The sequence below is a fragment of the Jaculus jaculus genome, chromosome 5 (assembly GCF_020740685.1).
Source record: "Jaculus jaculus isolate mJacJac1 chromosome 5, mJacJac1.mat.Y.cur, whole genome shotgun sequence".
In the NCBI taxonomy this organism is placed as follows: Eukaryota; Metazoa; Chordata; class Mammalia; order Rodentia; family Dipodidae; genus Jaculus; species Jaculus jaculus.
In genome coordinates this window covers 169,093,878-169,116,818 of record NC_059106.1, presented here as the reverse complement: position 1 = coordinate 169,116,818, position 22,941 = coordinate 169,093,878, and the positions used below count along the sequence as shown (strand labels likewise).

At 44.8% G+C, this 22,941-nt stretch overlaps 1 protein-coding gene across 2 annotated transcripts in view; it reads right to left on the bottom strand.

The window, feature by feature from the left end:
* The window catches only part of Ttc27 (tetratricopeptide repeat domain 27), a 125,862-nt gene extending 103,008 nt beyond the window's left edge, over nucleotides 1-22,854 (bottom strand). Inside the window, exons 1-5 of one of the 2 annotated variants that reach the window (XM_004667337.2) lie at nucleotides 22,616-22,854; nucleotides 20,201-20,378; nucleotides 16,822-16,951; nucleotides 13,897-14,037; nucleotides 10,619-10,721 (exon numbers count right to left, since the gene is read on the bottom strand). In XM_004667337.2, the coding sequence (XP_004667394.1) occupies nucleotides 10,619-10,721; nucleotides 13,897-14,037; nucleotides 16,822-16,951; nucleotides 20,201-20,378; nucleotides 22,616-22,703 (640 nt within the window). In that variant the 5' untranslated portion in view covers nucleotides 22,704-22,854. Of the gene's footprint in view, nucleotides 1-10,618; nucleotides 10,722-13,896; nucleotides 14,038-16,821; nucleotides 16,952-20,200; nucleotides 20,379-21,486; nucleotides 21,523-22,615 lie in introns of those variants that run through there. The other variant, XM_045151126.1, reaches the window with a different exon arrangement.
* Nucleotides 22,855-22,941: the final 87 nt, after the last annotated feature.

The window sequence follows — 22,941 nt, the reverse complement described above, 5'->3', positions numbered from 1 at the left end:
AGCTAGCCTGGGGAACAGAGAAGAGACCAGGTAACAAGAGACTCTGCCTCAAAACAATGCAGAAGGCAATTTGTCCTCTTGACTCCACACATATGTGCCCATTCTCTCCTTCTCCCTTTCTCTCGGTCTCTTTCCCCTCACAAATAAAGGGTTTTTAAACTTTTGTTTTATTTTATTGTTTTTTTTTTCAGGTAATGTCTCTGCTCTAGCCCAGGCTGAACTGAAATTTACTATGTAGTCTCACAGTGGCCTCGAACTCATGGTGATCCTCCTACCTCTGCCTCCCAAGTGCTAAGATTAAAGGTATGTGCCACCACGCCCGGCCCTTAAAATTTTTTTTATTAAAGGTCCTTCTTTCTTTTTTTTTTTTATTTTTTTATTTATTTATTTGAGAGCGACAGACACAGAGAGAAAGACAGATAGAGGGAGAGAGAGAATGGGCGCGCCAGGGCCTCCAGCCTCTGCAAACGAACTCCAGACGCGTGCGCCCCCTGTGCATCTGGCTAACGTGGGACCTGGGGAACCGAGCCTCGAACCGGGGTCCTTAGGCTTCACAGGCAAGCACTTAACCGCTAAGCCATCTCTCCAGCCCAAAGGTCCTTCTTTCTTTATCTCCATAAACATTTATTTACTTATTTATCTGAGAGAGTGAGAAAGAGACAGAGAAAGAGAGACAACGGGCATGCCAGGGCCTCTAGCCACTGTAAACAAACTTCAGACTCATGTGCCACCTTGTACATCTAGCTTACATGGGTACTAGGGAATTGAACCTGGGTCCTTTGGCTTCACAGACATATGCTTTAACTGCTAAGCCATATTTCCATTCCATAGAACTATTTTGTTTTTTTAAAAAAAGCACTTTAGCCAGGCATGGGGGCATACACCTTTAATCCTAGCACTTGGGAGGCAGAGGTAAGAGGATTGAAGTGAATTTGAGGCCACCCTAAGACTACATAGTGAATTCCAGGTCAGCCTGGGCTAGAGTGAGACCCTACCTCAAAAAACTAAAAACAAATAAACAAATAATAATAAAGCACTTTAAGGGTTGGGAGAGATGACTCAGCCATTAAAGGCACTTGCTTGCAAAGCCTGACTACCCAAGTTCAATTCCCCAGTACCTAAGTAAAACTGGATGTGTGCACAACATGGCAAAGCAGTGCATGCATCTGGAATTCCAATTTCCCCTCTTTTTTGGAAGTAGGGTCTCACTCTAGTCCAGGCTGACCTGAAACTTACTATGTAGTCTCAAGGGGGCCTCAAACTCACAGTGATACTTCCACTTCTGCCTCCAGAGTGCTGGGAGTAAAGGCATGTTCTCTGCCTTTTTTCTCTGTGTCTCAAATAAATAAGTAAAAATACTTAAAAAAAAAAAAAAAAAAAAAAACAGGAAGAGCCAGGCAAGGTGACACACACCTTTAATCCCAGCACTGGGAAGGCAGAGGTAGGACTGCCATGAGTTCAAGGCCAACTTGGAACTACAGAGTAAATTCCAGGTCAGCCTGGACTAGAGCAAGACCCTACCTTGAAAGATCCCACCCCCCCAAAAAACCAGGCACACCTTTAATACCAGCACTTGGGCAGCAGAGGTAGGAGGATCTCTGAGTTTGAGGCCAGCCTGAGACTATACAGTGAATTCAGGTCAGCCTGGGCTAGAATTCTGAGACTCTACCTCAAGAAAACTAAAAAGATAGAGAACTCGTGTTTTCCCAAATCTGTGTAGTCATCTAACAAAATTCTCAGGAGAAGCCAAAACTCACACACTTCAAAAATAAAATGGCTGGGCTGGGCTGGGCTGGGTGGCTCATCCTCATAATCCTAGCACTAGGGAGGACAAGGAAAGGAAGGTTCCTATGAGTTGGAGACATGCCTGGGCTACAGAGTGAGTCCTGGGTCAGCCTGATTGGCAGGAGACCCGACCTCAAAAAGAAAAAACCACAAAGACAGAGGACTCTTACCTGAGTATTCTCACTGGAGACACGATCTCAAACTGACAGGTCTCCGAGTGAGCACGGCAAACACCAGATGAGGACTTGTGCAATCTGAACTTAGGACTTCCAAGGCACACAACCCTTCCCCACCCAGAAGAGGGACCACTCCCACACACTGCAGACCTAACATTAAATACAAAACACTTATGAGCAATAAGACATTGCCAGAAGCCGGGCGTGGTGGCGCACACCTTTAATCTCAGCACTCTGGAGGCAGAGGTAGGAGGATCACCATGAGTTCAAGGCCACCCTGAGACTCCATAGTGAATTCCAGGTCAGCCTGGGCCAGAATGAGACCCTACCTCGAAAAACCAAAATAATAATAATAATAATAATAATAATATTGCCTGAGGCATTACCATACCTGTCAAGTTATTTCTACTATTATACTATATTTAGTTCTACCTCACAAGGTGTGAGGAATAAACTAATCAATATGTTTAAAAACTTATAACGGGGGGGGGGGAGCTGGGAAGACGGCTCAGCAGTTAAGAGCTCTTACTGTACAAGCATTGGGACCTGAGTTCAATCACCAACAACTCCAGAAAGAAACAGGCATGGCCATGGATGCCTGTAAATGAAACAATGAGAGGCAGACAGGAGGATCCTGGTGCACACGCTTGGTGTGGTCAGTGCAGTTCTCTTCATAGACATGTGAGCTCTACTGTCATTACTGGTCACGAGAATTCTGCCTGCTGACCAGGCTTGAAGAAAAGTAATGGCAACAGTGAGCAGGACTTGGAGTTAGAAAGCTCAGGTCACAGCTCTGGCACTGGGGCAGCCTCTGCGAGGCCGAACCCTTTGTCAAATGACTTAGCTAGACAAGCTATCTCCACAAGGCCTTGATTCCAGACCAGGAAAGTTGCAGGAATGGAAAGGAAAGATAGATAGGGAACCCTTAGGGAAGAACTAAGAAGATTTAAGAACTGGCTAGATTCACAGAATAACAGAAAAACATGAGTCAACTGTGAATACAAGGTTTTAAGCTTTGTATGACTCAATAAATAAAAGGAGCTTGTTGATCCAATAAACATATTTTTATATATTTTAATAAAGCTGTAAGGTCTCCATGAAAATCAATATTCATGACCTTGTGGATCAAATTGTCAACCAGTACATTTTAAACATGTGCTAAATAAAACCAAACTCTCTTCTTATGGGATTACTGCAAATCTACATGGATAATTATTACAGATAGTCACATTTAGTGTATTTAATAACACTGATTACAAAACATCAAATTTATGAAAAAACTGAACACATACATCAGTCACCAAGAAACTAATACTGTTAACAGCTCTTGTGAATGAGAACAGTCTCACCTCAGCTTGTCACAACAGAACTTACAGACAAAACAACTTGACCTGCTTTTGCTTAGACAGTGACTTCATAAACTCATTCTCAAATGGCTAATGTCAATATTGCATCTCATGTACTACATGGGCACATTTTCAGTGTAAGAGCCCACAATCAACTGTTTCTCTAGAGAATTTACTGTTTCACTTAATGTAAAACCCAAAAGAAGTTTCACTCTGTGTGGAAGAACAAACTGTTCCAGATTCTCACCCACTCTTTTCATAAATGTGACCAGTCCAGCAAAGTTATGCTGACATCCTCATAGGTTCTATTTCACTATATTATACTGATGTAACATTCCTGGACAGAAACATGAAAATTTCACTTGTTCATAAAATCTTTTGCCTATGTCTCATAGGGTGGAAAAAGGCCTGCCAACTTTCTGAAGATCCTTCAAGGGCAGTGTTTCAAATGTGACAGGCTCCTCTGGACAGTGAGCAGTATTTCAGTTGTAATTAACTGGTTAACATTTGGGTCACATCCCAGAATAAAGCATTTTTAAGATATAATTATTTATAAAATATTACAATTGATACTATCTACAGACCTATTTAGACAGCCAGAGTGGTCAATTATGTCTAGTCACCAATTTATGACTAAAGTGAAAAGTGTTGTTGATGAGTCGAGAAGAGCCAAATAAAAAATCCTGTTACAAGGCTAAGCAATGGTGAAATCTACTGCAGGAGAGAACTAAGGCCACTAAGGGAATGAGTCACCTGGAGTCAAAGTTTCCAGACATCTGAGGCAGGCCTGGTGGCGCACGCCTTTAATCCCAGCACTCGGGAGGCAGAGGTAGGAGGATCACCATGAGTTCGAGGCCACCCTGAGACTAGAGTGAATTCCAGGTCAGCCTGAGCTAAAGTGAAACCCTACCTCAAGAAAAAAAAAAAAAAAAAAAAAAGTTTCCAGATATCTTAGTTAACCAGTTCTGGTTCTGAACTTCATTTTGGCTTCTACAATAAAATTCCCTCTAAGCATACCATCTAAATTCTACTTAAAAAAAAAAATTATTTACTAGAGAAAGAAAGAGGCAGAGAAAGTGAAAGAGAGAGAGAATGGGCACTCCAGGGTCTCCAGTCACCACAAACAAACTCCTGACACATGAGTCACTTTGTACATCTGGTTTACAAGTGTACTCAGGGAATCAAACATGGGTCCTTAGGCTTCGCAGGCAAACACCTTAACTGCTAAGCCATCTCTCCGGCCCTTATTTCTACCTTTTAAGAGGCCTCAAGATGATTTTTTTTTTTTTTTTTTTTTGGTGGTTATGTGTATCACCTACGCAAATACTTATGTGGATGCGGATGCACATGTCCTACACGCTCGTGTGTAGAGGCCAGAGGAGGATACCAGATGTCCACGTCTTTGTACTTTGGTCTGGTTTCCCTGAGACAAAGTCTCTATCACTAGCCCTGAAGCTCTCCACTCTGGTTGGACCGGTTACCAGAGAGCCCCGGTCATCATCCTGTCTCCAGCCACCTCAGTGCTGGGGTCACAGGGGTGTGTGGCCATGCCATGCCCAGCTTTTTTATGTGGGTGCTGGAGATGAAAGTCAGGTCCTATGTCTGCAGAGCAGGTGCTCTTACCCATGGGGGTCATTTCCAAGCTCCCTTTCTTTTCTTCTCTTCATAAGTTTAAGGGTTAGTCATCATTAGGAAGATTAGTCACAAGTGCACATGTATGTAATGTGGGGTAATATGAAAAGGAAAAAAATGTAACTTTATAGTAATTGTCTCAAATTAAATTTCCCAATAATACCTGACCTTTTTATTCAATAAGGAATTTTCCAGGAAAGTATAATAAAGCATATAGTAGCCTGTGCAGTATAACTAATGAAAAGAAAAAAGCAGCAAAGTAAAAAAATAATAATAATTAATGGGCTGAGGTGGGGTTCTTGTGTTTTAGTTTGAGGCAGGCTCTCACTCCAGCCTAAGCCGACCTGGAACTCACTCCAGCCCAGGCTGCCATCAAATTCCGAGCACCACTCCTACCTCAGCCTCCCGAAGCACTTACCTGGCTCACAGAATCTAATTCCATTCTCTTCCAAAGGCTTTCCTTGTCCTCTAGAAAAAAATCAACTTTGCTGCCAATATTATAAATGACATTCAACTCATCCCTGGTTACAGAACTTTCCCCAGTTTCATAAAGTACAAGATTGTCTCCTGCACTGCTTGCTTATAAAAGATGTCTTACTTCATCTGAAACCGTGGGGCATCAAGGCAGAGAAATTAATGCACACACCTCTCATTTACTGAAACTAGGAACATCAAGTCTTAATTCCTAAGCCCCACTTCATCTTCTATTCTGAAAAGAGTGCCACACCACCACCAGACTCAAAAGCCTCGCATACAGGTATAAGATCAGTTTTCCAAAAATTTCCATCTTTCACACTATGCAAAACCCTACCTCAAAAACAAACAGCCAGGCATGGTGGCTCAGGCCTTTAATCCCAGCACTTGAGAGGCAGAGGTTGGTGGTGCTAGAATGAGACTCTACCTCGAAAAACCAAAACAAACAAACAAAACCTTCCAAAGTTAATTCAGAAAAAAGTTCTTATGAAGGCATAGGGCACTCTCAGATAACACCACCACTGCCTTCTTAACATGGACTCCTGCAACTTCTCCCCATAAAGTTGTCCAATGTTAGTGAGTGTGAGCTGTTACTCCTGAACAAATACGTACTAACTACTTTTTCCTTCATCCCTTTCTTTCTTTCATTTTTTTTCTCACTTTAGCTCAGGCTGACCTGGAATTCACTATGTAGTTTCACGGTGGCCTTGAACTCATGGCAATCCTCCTACCTCTGCCTTCCAAGAGCTGGGGTTAAAGGCATGCGCCACCTCACACAACTCTAACTACTTTTCCTAAGAACAATTCTAATTAGAAATGAGTTAGAAAAAAAATAAATAAAACTCAAGACTACAGAAATGGCTCTGTGTATAAGAGTACTTGCTGTCCAAGAACGAGAACCTGGGCTCAATCTCCAGCACCCAGTGACAGAGCCAAGTAGGGCAGTACATGCCTGTCACCTGAGCAAAGGGGAGGCAGAGGCAGAGGGGACAGCTGAGTTCATCTAGCCAAACAAGGATGCAAGCTCCAGGTTCAAAGTCTCTGCCTCAAAGGAAGTGAGGAAGAGTGACACTGGAGAGTATTAACGTTCTCTTCTGACTTCCACACACATGCATTCATGTGTGGCACATACACATGCAAACATTATATATTCACACACCACACATACTACATTCACACACCAAAAAAGGTAGGAAGGACCCAGTGGTCAAAGGAAACTGCTTGAGAAGCTAGTCAGCCTGGGTTCATTCCCCAGCACCCATGTAAAGCCACACTCACAAAGTGACGTGCATGGCAAGAGGTCCTTGCCTGGTGCACCCGTCTGCAATCACATTCTCTCTCTCTCTCTGTCTCTCTCATACACACACAATTTAAATACATATTTTTAGGCTGGAGAGATGACTTAACGGTTAAGGTGTTTGCCTGTGAAGCCTAAGGACCCAGGATGGATTCCCCAGTACCAATGGAAGCCAGATGCACAAGGGGGCGCATGTGTCCGGAATTCATTTGCAGTGGCTAGAGGACCTGGCATACCCAATCTCTCACTCTCATAAATACATAAATAAAATAATTAAAACAATATTTTTTTCCAAGATAGTGTCTCACTCTAATCCAGGCTGACCTGGAATTCACTATGTAGTCTCAGGAAGGCCTCAAACGCATGGTGATCCTCCTACCTCTACCTCATAAGTGCTGGGATTAGAGACGTGAGCCTCCACACTTAGCTCCAAATATATTCTTGGGCTGGAGAGATGGCACAGCATTTAAGGCTCTTGCCAGCAAATTCTAGGGACCCATGTCCAACTCTCCACATCCCATGTAAGCCAGACACACAAAGGTGATGCAAGGGCAAGGTCATACATGCCCAGTAGGCGGCACAAGCACCTGGAGCGTGACTGCAGTGGCTAAGGTCCTGGTGACCAGTTCTCTCCCTTTCTCTTGCGCTTGCCTGCAAAGCCAAAGGACCCAGGTAAAGCCTGATGCACAAAGTGGCAGCTGTATCTGGAATTCATTTGCAGAGGCTAGAAAAGTCTCTCTCTCTCTCTCCCTCTCTCTCTCCCTCCCTCTCTCTCTCTCTCTCTCTCTCTCTCATAATAATAAAATATTTTTAAATACAAAAATTTATTAATAATAAAAAACCTCAGTTCTAAAGAGTTCATACCATAGAGTTGTGTACAGCTTTAGTGGAAATAAACATTAGTTTATTTAGTTTTTAACAAATTTAGTTCAGTGGACTAAATTTGCTCAAAAATATAAAACAAGCCAGGTGTGGTTACATAAGCCTTTAATCCTAGCCTTGGGAGAGGTAGGCGGCCAGCCTGAGACTACATAGTGGAATTCCAGATTAGCCTGGGCTAGAGCGAGACCTACCCCCTCCCCCCAGAACTTCTGGGCTCCACTGCTTCAGCCCTTAAGTATGTGGGACTATGAGTGATACACTTAGTAAAACAACCAATCAGCTATCGTCTGTCAAATCAAGTCAGACACATTCCAGAGCAGAACAATTTGTTTTGTTCTTTCAGGTAGGGTCGCATTCTAGCCCAGTCCAACCTGGAACTCACTCTGTAGTCCCAGGCTAGCCTTGAGCTCATGGCAATCTTCCTACCTCTGCCTCCTGAGTTCTGGAATTAAAAGAGTGTCCCACCATGCCTGGCCAGAATCTTTTTTTTTTCTGGTTTTTCAATGTAGGGTCTTGCTCTAGACTGGGCTGACCTGGAATTAGTCTTGGGCTGGCCTTGAACTCACAGCAATCCTCCTTCTTCAGCCTCCTACTGCTGGGACTAAACGCATGACCAGCACACCTGCCAGAAGAGCTTTTAATATGCCTACGATGTAGAAACTCTGACCTACCACTGTTTCCCCAGCTCCACAAACTGACACTACTAAAATCTTACAAAACCACAAAGACTTGGTTTAAACGATAAACAAGTCAATTGTTTTACTGATTAAATATTACACTAGTTGAAAGTCAGGTAACCCAGGCCCAGAAAGCCAAGCGCCACATGTTCTCTCTCATATGTGGATCCTAGCTACAGATGACTGGGCTTCTGCGTGAGAATGAAAATACTTAGTAGCAGAGGCCAGTAAGTTGAAAAGGAGACATAAAGGGAAGAGAAAGGAAGGGAGGAGGGTACTTACTAGGTTGATATTGTATATATGTAATTACAATGATTGTAATGGGGAGGTAATATGATGGAGAATGGAATTTCAAATGGGAAAGTGTGGGGGTGGGGAGGGAGGGAATTACCATGGGATATATTTTATAATCATGGAAGATGTTAATAAAAATTAAAAAAAAAAAAAAAACACTAAAAAAAAAAAAAAATTAAAAAAAAATATTACACTAGTTGAATATTTTCCTTATGTTCTTTTTAAATCTTATCTACAGATCCATCTTATCTAAGATTAGCATGTCTACATAGTCCTATCCTAGAATAAAACAAAAATTGAGCCAGGTGTGGTGACACATGTCTTTAATTCCAACACTCAAGAGGCAGAGGTAGGAAGATCACTGAGTGGGACAGCCTCATAAGACTACAGAATGAATTCCAGGTCAGCCTGGGCTACAGTGAGACCCTACCTCAGAAAACAAAACAGAAAAGATAGAGGCAATCATCCTTTCAAAGCCACATAAGCCCAACGACCAGGGGGCTCATGTGTTCAAGCTGGTGCACACGGGTGGAGTTCCATTACAGAGGCTAGAGGCCCTGGGGCGGCAATTCTCTCTCTCTCTCTCTCATAAAAAAAAAGTATTTTTTAAAAAGCCATAATATTGGGGGCTGGAGAGATGGCTTAGCGGTTAAGGCATTTGCCTGCAAAGACAAAAGATCCCAGTTTGATTCTCCAGGACCCACGTAAGCCAGATGCACAAGGGGGCGCATGCATCTACAGTTTGTTTACAGCAGCTGGAGGCCCTGGCACACCCATCCCCTCCCTTTCTATTCCCCCCCCCCCCGCCGCCCCGCCACCTTTTTATGTCTCTCAAACAAATTAAATAAATAAAATATACTAAAAAGGGCTGGAGAGATGGCTTAGCAGTTGAGTGCTTTCCTGTGAAGCCTAAGGACCCCAGTTCAAGGCTCAATTCCCCAGGACCCATGTTAGCCAGATGCACAAGGGGGCGCATGTATCTGGAGTTCATTTGCAGTGGCTGGAGGCCCTGGCCCATCCATTCTCTCTCTCTCTCTGTCTGTAGCTCTCAAATAAATAAATATAAACAAAAATTTAAAATATATATATACTAAAAAGCTGTAATAGGGGGCTGGAGAGATGGCTCAGCAGTTAAGGCTCTTGCCTGCAAAGCCTAACAACCCAGGCTCAATTCCCCATTACCCACATAAAGGCAGATGCACAAAGAGGCACATATGTCTGAAGTTCATTTAGAAGCCCTGGTGCATCCATTCTCTCTGTCTTTCTTCTCTCTCTCTCCTTACAAATAAATAAGTAATATTTAACGAGTATACCACCACACCCTACTTAAAGTAAAAAGCCATAATTATCTACCAAAGAAAATATGAAATGTCTCAGCCAAGAAAATAGAATAAAACTACATGTCAAATAAAAATCTCTTAAAGCCATGTGTGGGGTGCACCCCTTAAACCCTAGCACTCGGAAAGCAGGGGTAGGAGAAGCACCATGAGCTTGAGGCCAGCTTGGAACTACAGAGCAAGCTCCAGGTCTGCCTGTGCTAGAGTGAGACCTACCTCGAAAACAACAGCAACAAAGTCTCTTCAACTGGACATGGCAGACAAGATCTGCAATATTTGTCTAGGCAGAATTATCTTTCAAGCCAGCCTGGCACATCACAGTGAGTCCAGCCCAGCCAGGCGGACAAAGCAAGACCCTGTCTCTAAAACAGACAAACAGAACCTGCTAACAGGGCTGGCAAGATGGCTCAGTGGGTAAAGCACTTGCTGAGTAAGCCTGACAACTGAACTCACACAGAGCCAGACTCAGTAGCAGGCCTCTGTGACCCTAGCGCTCCAGCAAGGTGGGAGGCGCAGACAGGACAGGCCTGGAGGCTCAAGGCCCCAGCCTGGCATCTGCGGCAATGAACAAGGGACCGTGCCTCAAAGTAGGTGGGAAGCAAAAACCAGCACTTGGAGTTGTCCTCTTCCCTCCACATACACACCACGACCCACGTGTACAGTCACACACAGGAACACACACACACCACACACAAAGACAGTAAGTTCTGCTACATACCTTGATCAATACATTTTTCAGCAAGAGAAAACAGCTGAGGTGAACGTTCCTCAAGCAATTGCTGATGGATATTCACATATCTCAATGTCCACCATGGAAGGCTCTAGGAAAAAGCAAAGTGTAAGCTAAAATTACAGAACATTAAGAAAAAGGGAGTCGGGTGTGGTGCACACCTTTAATCCCAGCACTCGGGAAGCAAAGGTAGGAGGATCACTATGAGTTCAAGGCCACCCTGAGACTACATAGTGAATTCCAGGTCAGCCTGGGCTAAAGTGCAACCCTATCTCGAAAAACCAAAAAAAGAAAGAAAGAAAGAAATTATTCATAGCTGAACTACAATTTAGAATATTTTGTTGTTGTTGTTTGTTTGTTTTTTGAGGTAGGTCTCACTCTGGTCCAGACTGACCTGGAACTCACTTTGTAGTTTCAGGCTGACCTTGAACTCACTCCTACCTCTGCCAAAAATGAAAAATAAAGACATGCCGGGCATGGTGGCGCACACCTTTAATCCCAGCACTTGGGAGGCAAAGATAGGAGGATCACCGTGAGTTCAAGGCCACCCTGAGGTTACATAGTAAATTCCAAGTCAGCCTGAGATAGTGAAACCCTACCTTGAAAAACCAAAAAAAAAAAAAAAAAGACAAAATAACCAATTAACTATGCTAAATTAAATTATATCATATAAAAGTATGAGGAATTAATTTTCCCTTTTTATTTATTTTATTTATTTGAGAGAGAGAGAGAGAGACAGGAAGGGAGAGGGAGGCAGGCAGGCAAATAGACAATGGATGCAGCAGGGCCTTCAGCCACTGCAAATGAACTTCAGACGCATGCTCCACCTTGTGCATCTGGCTTATGTGGGTCCTGGAGAATCAGACCTTGGTCCTTTGGCTTTGCAAGCAAGCATTTTAATTGCTAAGCCATCTCTCCAGCCCCTAATTTCTTTTTATAACAATATTACTAATATAAAATCATGCCTAGCTACCAAAAGTACTTTTTGTGGTTTGTTTTGCTTTCAGGGTAGAGTCCCACTACAGCCCAGGCTGACCTTGAACTCACTCTACAGCCCCAGGCTAGCCTTGAACTCTGGCAATACTTGCAACTCACACGCCCCATTGCAGGGACTGATGGTGCCTGGCTCAAAGGTATTTTTACACTTGAATTTCTCATTTGATTACAGGGTCCTCTTCTAGCGAAGGCTGGTGCAAGAGAGCTGTAATCCAAGCTACGAGGGAGCCTGAGGCAGAAGGATCACGATCGAGGCTTGGTTGGGCTACAGCTTAAGGCCGGCCTAGGCACACTAGGAAGGGGTTAGAGCACTGGGGAGAGAGCTCAGCTCCCCGTGTGCTAAGACACGAGGCTCAACTTTCAGCACCATGAGAAGGGCGAGCGTAGCCTTCTCAACGGCAGAGCCGAGAAGTCGCCACTCAGACCAAGCCAGAGCTGACAACACCCTCTGCACTCCAGAGACCTTTCTATCTCTCAGTGGTTTCTGAGGCTCCTGCAGCATGTCGGCTTCTTGTGAGTACAGTTTTCTCCTCAATACTTCTTATGTGACCTTAAAAAAACCACATTCCATGACCAGGCATGGTGGCACACACCCCCTTTAGTCCCAGCATTAGGGAGGTTGAGGTAGGAGGAGAACCATGAGCTTAAGGCAGCATGGGGCTACAGAGTAAGTTCCATATGAGACCTTACCTCAGAAAAGAAAGAGAAAAAAGGAGGGGCAGGAAGAAACCACACAACAAATAGTAAACAAATGCACTACTAAACTAACCCAAATTACAAGCACAGCTGAATGTGAGCCAGAAGCCAGGAATTCAGACGTCCCGCATCCTCACGGCCAGGCTCCCTCCTCGGAAGTTACAAAAGCACCTACGTGATGTTCTGTCGTGTGTGCTGTGTTCCCACATGGAGGCCAGAGGCTGACATGAGGCATCTTCCTCAATCACTCTCTCTTTATTGAACAGTGTCCTCACTTGAACCCAGGGGCTGCCAACAGGTGAGTGTAGCGAGTCAGCTTGCCATGGGGACCCCTTGACTACACCTCCAAGCAACGGGGTGACAAGCACACTGCCATGCCCACCCAGCTTTTACAGGGGTGTTGGGGATCAGAACTCTGGTCCTCATGCTTACATGGCCAGAACTTTATTAACTGAGTCATTTCCCAGCCCACAAAGGACATTTTCTATGTTTTCAAAGTTTACTTAAGATTCCAAGAATAGGGCTGGAGAGATGGCTTAGCGGTTAACCGCTTGCCTGTGAAGCCTAAGGACCCCAGTTCGAGGCTCGGTTCCCCAGGTCCCACGTTAGCCAGATACACAAGGGGGCGCACGCGTCTGGAGTTCGTTTGCAGAGGCTGGAGGCCCTGGCACGCCCATTCTCTCTCTCTCTCTCTCTCTCTCCCTCTATCTGTCTTTCTCTCTGTGTCTGTCGCTCTCAAATAAATAAATAAATAAAAATTAAAAAAAAAAAAGATTCCAAGAATAAACATTTACACATATTTTCTCTCTCTCCTATTAAAGAGACTCAATACAATCTCATTTTATACAAGATTATTCTCACAAGAAAACTTTTGGTTTGTTTTCATGACGTTTTAAAATTAAGTATCTCAGGGACTGAGGAGACAGCCCAGTCAGTGAAGAGTTTGCCTGGCAAGCATGAAGGTGAGTCGCATGCACCTGCAATCCCAACACTGGGAAATCCAAGACAGGCAGATCCCTGGGGGTGACTACTCTAATCCATGAGCTCTCGGCCAACGAGACACCTTGTCTCAAAAACAGGTGGGTAGCACACCTAAGGATGGCACTTGAAGCTATCCTCTAGTCTCCACGTGCCCACACATGTGCCCCCACACACAAACACCATACACACATGTACACCACAGACACATTCAAAAAAAATTTATGTAACTTGGGGCTGGAGAGATGGCTTAGCGGTTAAGCGCTTGCCTGTGAAGCCTAAGGACCCCGGTTCAAGGCTCAGTTCCCCAGGTCCCACGTTAGCCAGATGCACAAGGGGGCGCACGCGTCTGGAGTTCGTTTGCAGAGGCTGGAAGCCCTGGCGCGCCCATTCTCTCTCTCTCCCTCTACCTGTCTTTCTCTCTGTGTCTGTCGCTCTCAAATAAATAAATAAAAAATCTTAAAAAAAAAATTATGTAACTCAAAGAGAAAGCTAAATATATCAGGACCCTTTCAACGTCACACCTACAGTTAGATGCTAAAAGGTACATAAGTCACATCTGCTTATGACCCTCACAGACCCTTGCCCTGTCTTACCTGGACAGCTGCCAGTTTGTGCCGAACATTCACTAAGATAATGCGTGCCAGCAACAGTAGGATAGGCTTCGAGGTCAGGCTGTAGATGGATTCACCATCTAGAACAAGCAGGCTCAGGACAGCTGTATCCAGTCTTTTGATCTGAAAGGTTTACAAGCTGAGATGAAATAACAATAAAAGATTCATTTTTTGTTTGTTTGATGCAATGACTGACATTATGGTACTCCACATGCCCTTGGGTTTGTGAGTGAAATGACATGAAATGTTTCAAGAAGGCCGGGTGTAGTGGCGCACACCTTTAATCCCAGTGCTCGGGTTAAGAGCAGGCTGTCTCTCAGTCCACTGTGTCCCTGCGGCAAGCCCACACTGCCTTCTCACATGTCTCTCTACCGTCCTGACCCTCAGCAAGGCCAGTGCTGTGCTAAGCATGAGAACAAGCTGCGAGGCTTCTAGCCTCCTGGCTGACTCAATGATCATGTGGTAGTGTGGATAGGCGGATAAGCGAGGTGCAGACAATAAAGAGTTGGTTTGATAAGAACTGTCCCAGGAATTCAGTCATGGACATGATGAATTTGAGGTATCTTGTGAGAACTCCAAGAATAGGAACTACATAAAAAGTGAATACACTAGCCTGGTATGGTGGCGCATGCCTTTAATCCGAGCATTCAGGAGGCAGAGGTGGGAGGATCACTGTGAGTTCAAGGCTACCCTGAGACTACATAGTGAGTTCCAGGTCAGCCTGGGACAGAGCAAGACCCTACCTCGAAAAACCAAAACTAATAATAAAGTGAGTGGATGAATAAAGAAACAAATTAATAGGGAAGGTTCCTACTATAACCCAAATCCAATCATGGAAAAGATAAACGCTCATCTATACGCTCTTAACCCTGGGACATGGCACCACCGTTCCAGCTGAGTTCCAGCATGCTTCCAAAGCTTTTGGGAGATGGTCCATTTTACAAAGAATGGCACAGATTTCTAATAAAAACAAAGAAGGGGTCAAGACTGGCTTCAAAACAATCCCTCAGTCAAGAGAACAGAAGACACATAAAATTCATATTCACCAGTTTAACAGTGGGAAAATTCAACACCTGGAAGCCAGGTTGCATGAGATAAAAGCCGGGAGAGGAGCTCACCCTACGATGAGAGAGGAGAGAGGCCAGCTGCTCTCACACCGACTTTCGGGGCCGGCCAGCACCAGCTCTGCCAGTACTCGGCCGTGGATGGGAAACAGGGAAAATTCATTTTGCGCCAGTTACCTATATTGCCTGAGCACAAAACATATGTGCAAGTAGTTACACGTAACGATTAAGGAAGATGAATCAACACAGGGAATGACAGGGTGTGCTGTTCACCAGGTCTATGGTATCAGCTCTCCAACTTCCAAACACTAGCGTCCAAACACACTGCTGGTAAAGACAGAAACTTTAAGCATCTTTTCAAGAAGAACCTGGAACGATCAAGGAAGTCCAAAAAGTATACAGTCCAAGGCACAGAAATCCCAAAGAGAATGCTTACGTCCCCCAGTGTTCATGTCAAAATGTACTGCCCCAAGGGTATGGTAGTGGGGGGAATCTTTGGTGGGTGACTAGGTCATGAGGGTGGTGCCTTCATGACTGATATTAGGGTTTTTACTATTTTTATTTATTTATTTTATTTATTTGAGAGAGAGAGAAAAAGGCAGAGAGAGAGAGAGAATGGGTGTGCCAGGGCCTTCAGCCACTGCAAACGAACTCCAGACGCATGCACCACTTTGTGCATCTGACTTACGTGGGTCCTGGGGAGTCGAACCTTGGTCCTTTGACTTCACAGGCAAGCACTTTAATCATAAGCCATCTCTCCAGCCCTTTCCTTTCCTTTCCTTCCTTCCTTCCTTCCTTCCTTCCTTCCTTCCTTCCTTCCTTCCTTCCTTCCTTTAATATTATGGCTGGGTGTGGTGGTAATGACTTTAATCCCAGCACACAGGAGGCAGAGGCAAGAGGATCACCGTTGAGTTAGAAGCTACCTTGAGAGTACCAAGTGAATCCCAGGTCAGCCTGGGCTACAGCAAGACCCTACGTAGAGAAAAAAAATTTGTATTTGCAAGGAGAGAGAGGAAGACTGGGTGTGTCAGGGCCTCTTGCCACTATAAATGAACTCCAGACATATGTGTCGTTTTGTGCATCTGACTTTATGTGGATACTGAGGAATCAAACTTGGGCTATCCGGCCTTGTAAGCAAGAGCCTTTAACCGCTGAACCATCTCTCTAGCCCTGTACTTCCCTTTTCATTAACACCTATGTCTAATTAAATTCCAGTCACATTATTGTCTAACTCAAATTCTGAGAAGCCAGGTGAACAGTTCACAGGCAGTTCCTGTTTGCTGTATAAAGGGCCCTTTCTCCAGGGTGTGTGATGATGGCTATATTGAAGATCATCGAGGCGACTAGACGCATCTAAGTCACCACACTTCTCTTGCGGATCAGCTCACACCCAGCAGGCCCTATGCCCAGAGCTCACAGCGCTCCAGAAGAGCCGGAGCTCCAAGCTGCTGACTCGGCTGCAGGTCAGTACGGCTGGTCAGCACCACCACCTGGAACATGGCTACACCGGGCCTCTAAGGACTCATGACACAGCACACCAAGGCTAGGAGCCACTCAGGCACAGCAGCGAGGCTGCTCGGCCACAACAGTGATGCTCTAAGCACCAGGTGCTGGGACAACAGCCTGTGCTTCAAAACGATCAGCAGCAAACTGAGCTCCAGAAAATGGGAGTGTCTGAAGATTCTGAGACGGGCCATGGAACTTCCAGAGTATTTGAAAATATGATCACTAAGCAAGCGTTCTATGCAGAACACAAGCTCTTACTCTTTTTCAATGTACAAACCCCAGTTTGAAAAGAATAAATATTAACACAAAACCACACAGACATTTACAAGAGGCATACCTCACTGAACTGCTGGAACAAAACAGGTGGCAGGAAATCCTGAGGGTGCAAGTCCACAAGAGGCCCGGTCCAATTACTCTGAACAAAAAGCTGCAAACTGCTCACACCAAGCAGGAAAATCAGCTGTTGTCTACATATGAAAATGGGAAAGAAACAACTATGAACCCTAATCACCATAAGCTCAAACAGCCTGTCATTTCAGTTGTATTAAGAGAAAGATATTTAAAATAGTTATTGTCAAATCTAAAATATATAGGGGTGACTCTGACCAAAGGCCACTTAGTTCAGAAGACTTCCTTACACTGGGAACAATGGTGAGTCCCTTCTAACTTGTGCCAGGAAGGACATCATTAAATAAGTCCTGAAACCAAAAATATATTTTTATAGCCCCTAATGGTATACAATAGCTCTATGGTACCAACCTTTGGTCCTGGCTACCCCCAGGACATATTTAAAAAGGTACACTCTGGAAGGCAATTATATAAACTACGGTATTTTCACCATTATCGAAGTTAAATTTGTGTATATACTCCTGATAACTCTGCTAACATCTCAGCTGTTTTTCAAGCCATACAGGAACAGATTTGGACCATGTCAGTCACTACAGTGCCATTCAGTGAACAGTTTTGGAGGAAAATCTCAGCCAGTTCACGCTCAACTCTCAAGTACTCCCTAAAGGCAACCAGTTTGCTGTGTGCCCACTTCTCATTAGCTCCTTACTTTCATCCTTTCCCCCCAACATTTTCTTCCAAGACTATCGTCCTGCGCTCCATCAGTACACTTTCAGGGTCCTTTAGAATAGTTCCCCTCTCTGGGAAAGACTCTAACTGCCGTATGTCACACCCTCATTCAGCAGGAAGCAGTTAAAGACTGACCAGTCTTGTCCTCTTTCCTCTAAGAGCAGTTAGAGTGTGTTCTCAAGAGAGGAGAGAATGAGAGGGAGCAGACAAGGAGAGGGAGTAGTGACTGGGCCCCTGAAAGTAAAAAGACAAGAAAATCTGCACTTGCTGCAGATCAAAGGATGATCTGGATTCTTGCCTCTTGCCTAGTTCCCTAGACCTGCTTTTCCACTGGCAACCTAGGTCCTTCTTTACACTGTGGTTGGTCAAGCTTAGAACCTAGAGCTTGGCTAGCCTCTTCGTGAGACAGCCGACAGACCCTAGCCCTTACCAATCAGCAGTCCTAGTTCACCTGAACCAGAAGGCAAGGTCCACTACCATAAGGTTATAAATACCTTTGCAAGAGGAGGGCACGCTCTCTGAGCTGCCTGACCATATGGGAACTTCCAGCTGCTGGTTAGTTTTCCCTTGGCAGGCCTGGCCAGACTGAGCTAAGAGGAAAACCCCCTAGCCCTGACTCTCCACATGGCCTCTTTACCCCCTCCAGCTCCCAACTGGCAAGCACTCTTTGAACTTACTTCTCTCTCTTTTCTTTCTTTCCATGGTTTTCCCAGGCCCTCAACACAGGATCTCCAGCCACATGGGTACCTTTCCTTGGCTCTGTACGTCCCTCAGTAAGTTAGTAATTTAATAATTTTAAAAAGACAGAAAAGGGGCTAGAGAGATGGATTAGTGGTTAAGGAACTTGCCAGTGAAGTCTAAGGACCAAGGTTCAATTCCCCAGTACACATAAGCCAGATGCACAAAGTGGCACATGCATCTGGAGTTCGTCTGCAGTGGCTATAGGCACCCGTTCTCTTTTTCTCTCTCTCAAGTAAATAAGTATGTTAAAAAAGAGAGAGAGAGATCAATGCTGGAGATGTGCCTCAATAGGTAGGAATGTTTGCTTAGCAAGCACAAAGCCCCAAGTTTGATCCCCAACACCACATAAACCAGACAAGAATAGTTATGCAGGCCTATAATCCAAGCATTTGGGAAATAAAAGCAGGAAGAATCAGAAGCTCAAGGTAATCCTCAACTACACGGCAAGTTTGAGACATCCTGGAATATCTTAAGGCACTGACCCAACACCCATTTCTATTTCATGGGTTGAGCTCTAAACTCACTGGCTCACACAAAACACTGAGGAAGAAAAAGGCCTCACAGTGCAAGAGGGACGAGGGACGAGCTGGGAAGAATTGGGAGTTCAGTGAGAGGGGAGCAAGAGAAGGTAACGGGGGGATAATGATCAAATGGCACCATGTATATGTATAAAATTGTCAGTAAAAAAGAAATCCAGGCGTGGTGGCGCACGCCTTTAATCCCAGCACTTGGGAGGCAGAGGTAGGAGGATCACTGTGAGTTCGAGGCCACCCTGAGACTCCATAGTGAATTCCAGGTCAGCCTGGACTAGATTGAAACCCTATCTCGCAAAAACAAAACAAAAAGCCATAAATAATAATATTTTTGAAGCATAACACAAAGGAGAAAGAAAAGAAGCAGCAGCTATCAAGGAATGTTTTTTGAAACACTCCTAGAATAATACCAAAAATCAATTCTAAGACCTGGTGTGGTGGCGCACGCCTTCAATCCCAGCACTCAGGAGGCAGAGGTAGGAGGATCACTCTAAGTTCAAGGCCAGCCTGAGACTACATACTGAATTCCAGGACACCCCCAGGCTACAGCAAGACTCTATCTCAAGAAAAAAAAAAGGGGGTAGGGGCTGGATGCAAATGGAGGTGCAAGCATCTGGTGTTCATTTGTTGCAGCAAGAGACCTTAGCATGCACACACGAGTACGTGCGCACACACACGTGCACAAAGAAATACAACTTTTTAAAACTCAATTCTGGCCAGGTATGGTGGCACAAACCTATAATCCCAGCACTTAGAAGGCAGTGGTAAAAAGATTGCTGCGAGTTCAAGGCCAGTCTGAGATTACATAGTGAATTCCAGAGCAACACCCTACCTCAAAAATCAAGAAAGAAAGAAAGAAAAAACAAAAAACTCACTGCTGAACTAGGGAGAAGGCTAGGTGGTTAAAGGTGCTTACTTGCAAAGTATCACCTGAAGGCCCAAGTTCGATTTCCCAGGACCCACACAAAACCAGGTGAACAAAGTGACAAATACATCTGGAGTTTGATTGCAAGAGGCTTTGGCTCACCCATATTCTCATATTTTTCCATCTCTCACTCTCTATTTTTCTCTCTCTCTCTGCCATAGTCTCCTATTTTCTCTCTCACCCCTTGCCAATAAATAAATAAAAATATTTTAAAGCTAGATTTAATACTCAGCACTCTATAAATAACATGCAAAGCAAGTTTACAAGTTAAAAGGAAGTGAAATTTGACATCTGTCCTATGGCTAAAACTTATCAGACTTAAGCTTTTGGAAGCTTAGCAGTTACCACCAAGTCCAGGAGTTCAAAGAGCTGCTAAGTATTAGAACTATTACAAGTACTCAAAGAGTGTGTTTCCATATAAAACTCAAATAAAATTATACCTTTCCACTTCTTCTAAATCAACCGAACCATCCAGAAATGTTACTATCTGCTTTTCGAGGTAGCTGTGAATCTTTTCTTCAGCCATCGTTGTTGAACTGAAAATACGATGTGTCACTGAATGTAAGAACATAGCCTCATAGCTCCCTTCCAAGAGCAACTGTAGGAATGATCCAGTATCTGTAATATAAAAAAATTAGTCTAGTATGCTAAAAAAAAGAACATTTTTTCCCACATTGTAAAGAACAACCTATTAGCATTTTAATATCCAAGAAGGCATATACTTAAAATGCTGGCTAAACATTAACCACAGACCATGAGCACATCAACGCCATCTACAAACATTCTCTCTCCCAGAACTAGAGGTTAACATGTACTGACTATGATCAGCAAGGTGGAGGTCACGCCATAAAATAACCGAGTTGGAGAGATGGCTCAGCAGGTAAGGCACTTGCCTGCAAAACCTGACAGCCTGGGTTCAATTCCCGAGGACCCATGTAAATCCAGATGCCTAAGGTAACACATGCATCTGGAGTTGGTTTGCAGTGGCAGGAAGCCCTGGCACACACATTCATTCATTCATATCCTCCCTCCCTCCCTCTCTCTTCCTCTCTCTCTCATTGTAAATCAATAAAAATATTTTAAATAACAGGTATTAGAGCCCTTCAATGAGAAAACTGACAAGGATTCTGATATCAGAAAATCTTCCTTAGCCAGACTCTTAGTAGTTTTCACTCTGGCTCTTCAGACTCCTACAACACCCCCTAATGGAGCCACTGCAAGCATTATTGTCCTCTTTTTTGTTGTTGTTGTTGTTGTTGTTTTTCGAGGTAGGGTCTCACTCTGGCCCAGGCTGACATGAAATTAACTATGTAGCCTCAGGGTGGTCTCGAACTCACGGTGATCCTCCTACCTCTGCCTCCCTAGTGCTGGGATTAAAGGCGTGCGCCACCACACCCGGCCAATGTTGTCCTCTTAATCCTGCCACATGTTTGCCTCAATAACTGTGTCACTGTGATTTTTCCTGCTGAACTCTCCTTCATTTGATACATACATTTATCTCAGATCTGAACTTCATGAAACTTTCCCAGAACACTAAATTAAAGACTATTAAACAAAAAGTTCCTCTCTCAACAGTTCTTATGTGTGCACACATATGTGAACATGCAAACATAGGTCCATTATTTTTCTCTTCTGGACCCAACTTAAAGCCCACAATCAGATATGCCTATACAATAAACATGCCTTCCTCATTCCCAGTAAATCTACATTGCTCATTAAAAATTACATTTGGGGGACTGGAGGGATGGCTTAGCAGTTAAGGTGTTTGCCTGCAAGGCCAAAGGATCCAGGTTCCATCCTTTAGGACCCACGTTAGTCAGAAGCACAAGGGGGAACACAGATCTGGAGTTCTTTTGCAGAGGCTGGAGGCCCTGGCACGCCCATTCTCTCACTCTATGTCCCTCTTTCTCTGTCAAGTAAACAAACAAAAACAAAATATTTATTTAAAATTACATTTTTGGAAGCCGGGCATGGTGGCACACGCCTTTAATCCCAGCACTTGGGAGACAGAGGTGGGAGGATTGATATGAGTTCCAGGCCACCCTGAGAATAGTGAATTCCAGGTTAGGCTGAGCTAGAGTAAGACCATACCTCAAAAAAAAAAAAAAAAAAAATTACATTTTTGCTGCCTCATTTCAGCTTTTTCTACTTACAAGCTGTGGGGCTTTGAACTTAACGAATAGATTTAGATGCTTTATCTACAAAGAGTCGTATCTAGGGCTAGAGAGATGGCTTAGAGGTTAGCCGCTTGCCTACGAAGCCTAAGGACCCAGGTTCGAGTCTCCAGGTCCCACGTAAGCCAGATGCACAAGGTAGTGCATGCATCTGGAGTTCATTTGCAGTGGCTGGAGCCCCTGGAGTGCCCTTTCTCTCTCTCTCCGTCTCTCTCCTTGTCTCTCCCTCTCACTCACTTTAAAATAAAAAAATAATCAGCAGTAAGATAACCCCATCCTAGAAAGACCATTCAGGAATGGTGAAGGAACTTGCCTGCAAAGCTAAAGGACCCAGGTTCGATTCCCCAGGACCCACGTAAACCAGATGCACAAGGGGGAGCGCGCATCTGGAGTTCTTTGTAGTGGCTGGAGGCCCTGGCATGCCCATTTTCATTCTCTCTCTAATAAATAATTGAAAATAAATCTTTAATTAAAATAAATAAGTAGATCTTTTTTAAAAGCGTCGTATCTAACCTGCGTGTTTATTACCAAGTCTGGGCTAGTGAATGAATGTCCAAGACTTAACTGACAGGTGTCACTGCTGTGCCGGGACCAGGGCGGTGTGCGGGCACCCGCCCCCAGCACCACGGGGCTCAGCGGCGCCAAGCCCAGACGCTGGCGCGTGGCGGGGGCGCCTCTCACCTGCGCCGCACGGCCCCTCCTGCTTCCACTGCTGCCGCTCCGCCTCGGCGGCGAAGCCCCTCAGCACAGCCGGCTCCGGGCTCCACATCCCCGTCAGCTCCTCCGGCCGTATCCGTCTCCCAGCAGCGTGCAAAGTCGCAGAAGCCCAGGGGCGACAGAGAGCATACAGATGCTCACCGTGCTAGTGCACCATGTGGGCTCACCCGCTCGTGGAAGCGGCCATGACAGCTGCGCGGGGCACGCTGGGAAACGGAAGGCGCTTCCGCCCCGGCGACCAATCCGAACAGGCCTGGTGGGTATGCCCCGCCTCCAGGCAGGCGGTGGGC